The 1,497-nt window shown below is 40.9% G+C and overlaps 1 protein-coding gene across 1 annotated transcript in view; it reads left to right on the top strand.

Moving 5' to 3' along the window:
• Window positions 1-1,497, top strand: part of TRMT2B (tRNA methyltransferase 2 homolog B) — a 17,239-nt gene that overhangs the window by 7,694 nt on the left and 8,048 nt on the right. The window contains exons 2-3 of the mRNA XM_003802968.2: window positions 261-532; window positions 1,222-1,276. Coding sequence (XP_003803016.2) covers window positions 285-532; window positions 1,222-1,276 — 303 coding nt within the window. The 5' untranslated portion in view covers window positions 261-284. The remainder of the gene's footprint in view (window positions 1-260; window positions 533-1,221; window positions 1,277-1,497) is intronic.

Raw genomic sequence — 1,497 nt, 5'->3', positions numbered from 1 at the left:
CCCAAGTAGCTGGGACTACAGACGCCCGCCACAATGCCTGGCTAGGCAAAGACTATTTTTTCTTCATTTCTTTATATGGGGAACCTAAGACTATGCCTTGTCTGTAGTAATTCAGTTCTGTTCAGTAGGCTTGCTTTTATTGTCTACTCTGTACCAGCACTGTGCCAGGTGCTAGAGTTCCATAAGGGTTTGTAAATGAATGAAGGGGTTTTGGAATTGTGTCTCCATTTCCAACTAACGCGTGTCTACCTTTCATGCAGGTGAATTACACTGTGTGTCTTTGGATGGTAGTCATTAAGAGAATAGTCTCAGTGCACAGCCTGAGATGCTTCCTCCCTATGGTGGGTTTCTTTTCCAAACCAGGACTTCTTTCCTGGTGTGCCAGAAAACCACCATGTTGGTCACAGCTCTTTTTGAGCACAACATGTGAAGGAAATTTCACCCATGTGATAGCTAAGAAGTATCAAAAAGGACAGAAAAGTCAAAAGGAACCAAGCCATCCTGGACCACTACATGGTTCCTGGCAGGAAAGGTAAGGCCTCGGCTGATACCCTTTCTCCTTAGGAAGTCTGAATTTGTGGGTCTACTAAAACTCTGTATTCCTACTATAACTAACGTGGCATTACAAGTATTTGAAGGGGCCCCTGAGGTAGGAGACCCAGGGCAAACTTGAGGATAACTGAAGACTGTTATTGGAAATGCTTTTGGATTGTAGAAAATGTTCTTGTCTTGAGTATGTTTTTGTCAGATGATATTAAATTAGGAGCTTGTCTTTGAAAGTTCAGGGCAGGTATGCTGAAAACCAGGGAACCAGAATATTAGATGAGTTAGAGATGAATAGTCCCCACTGCAGCCATAGAAACACAAATATACCACATTTTATGCAACAAATGTATTTTCTAAATCAAATTATATTTTAAAAGCATTAGGGAGGTGAGCTATTTAAAGGAACCCAACAGTGAAGCCTTTTGTAATATGATTAATTACCTCCTGATAAATCTGGATTTTTCTTATATTAGGTTTTCCCATCTGTTCTGTTTTGTTCAGTAGACAGCACTCTTCTCCCAGAATCCATCTCCCTAGGAGCATGAGAGTTAGGTCTTCTGAATGATGGTTAAGTAAAACACCAGAGAAAATGGTGACAGGAAGTACTTATGCATAGTAGGTGCTCAGTACATGGTGGTTATATAATTAATAAGTGCCTGAATTATTTTATTTAAGGCTGGCTGATGTTGTGACTCCACTCTGGAGGCTGAGCTATGAAGAACAGCTCAAGGTAGGTGCCCAGTTAAAGTGTTCACCCTTCTTCTCCAGCAGGGTGGTGGGAGTGGTGCTAGATTTGTAGGAAGCTTGACTGGATAGTTGTACCCAGATGCCTGAGCAGCTTAAGCTCAATATGCTAATGACTCCGAAATTTGAACTTTGAGCCACTTATATCTTTCACACTCTAGATTCATAGTTCCAAATGCTTATTTCATTTCTCCTTTGCTTTTTTTT

The sequence above is a fragment of the Otolemur garnettii genome, unplaced genomic scaffold (genome assembly GCF_000181295.1).
Source record: "Otolemur garnettii isolate 467f Iridium unplaced genomic scaffold, OtoGar3 scaffold00268, whole genome shotgun sequence".
In the NCBI taxonomy this organism is placed as follows: domain Eukaryota; kingdom Metazoa; phylum Chordata; class Mammalia; order Primates; family Galagidae; genus Otolemur; species Otolemur garnettii.
The sequence above is the reverse complement of the archived record's forward strand: the minus strand, read 5'-3'. Positions and strand labels throughout refer to the sequence as shown.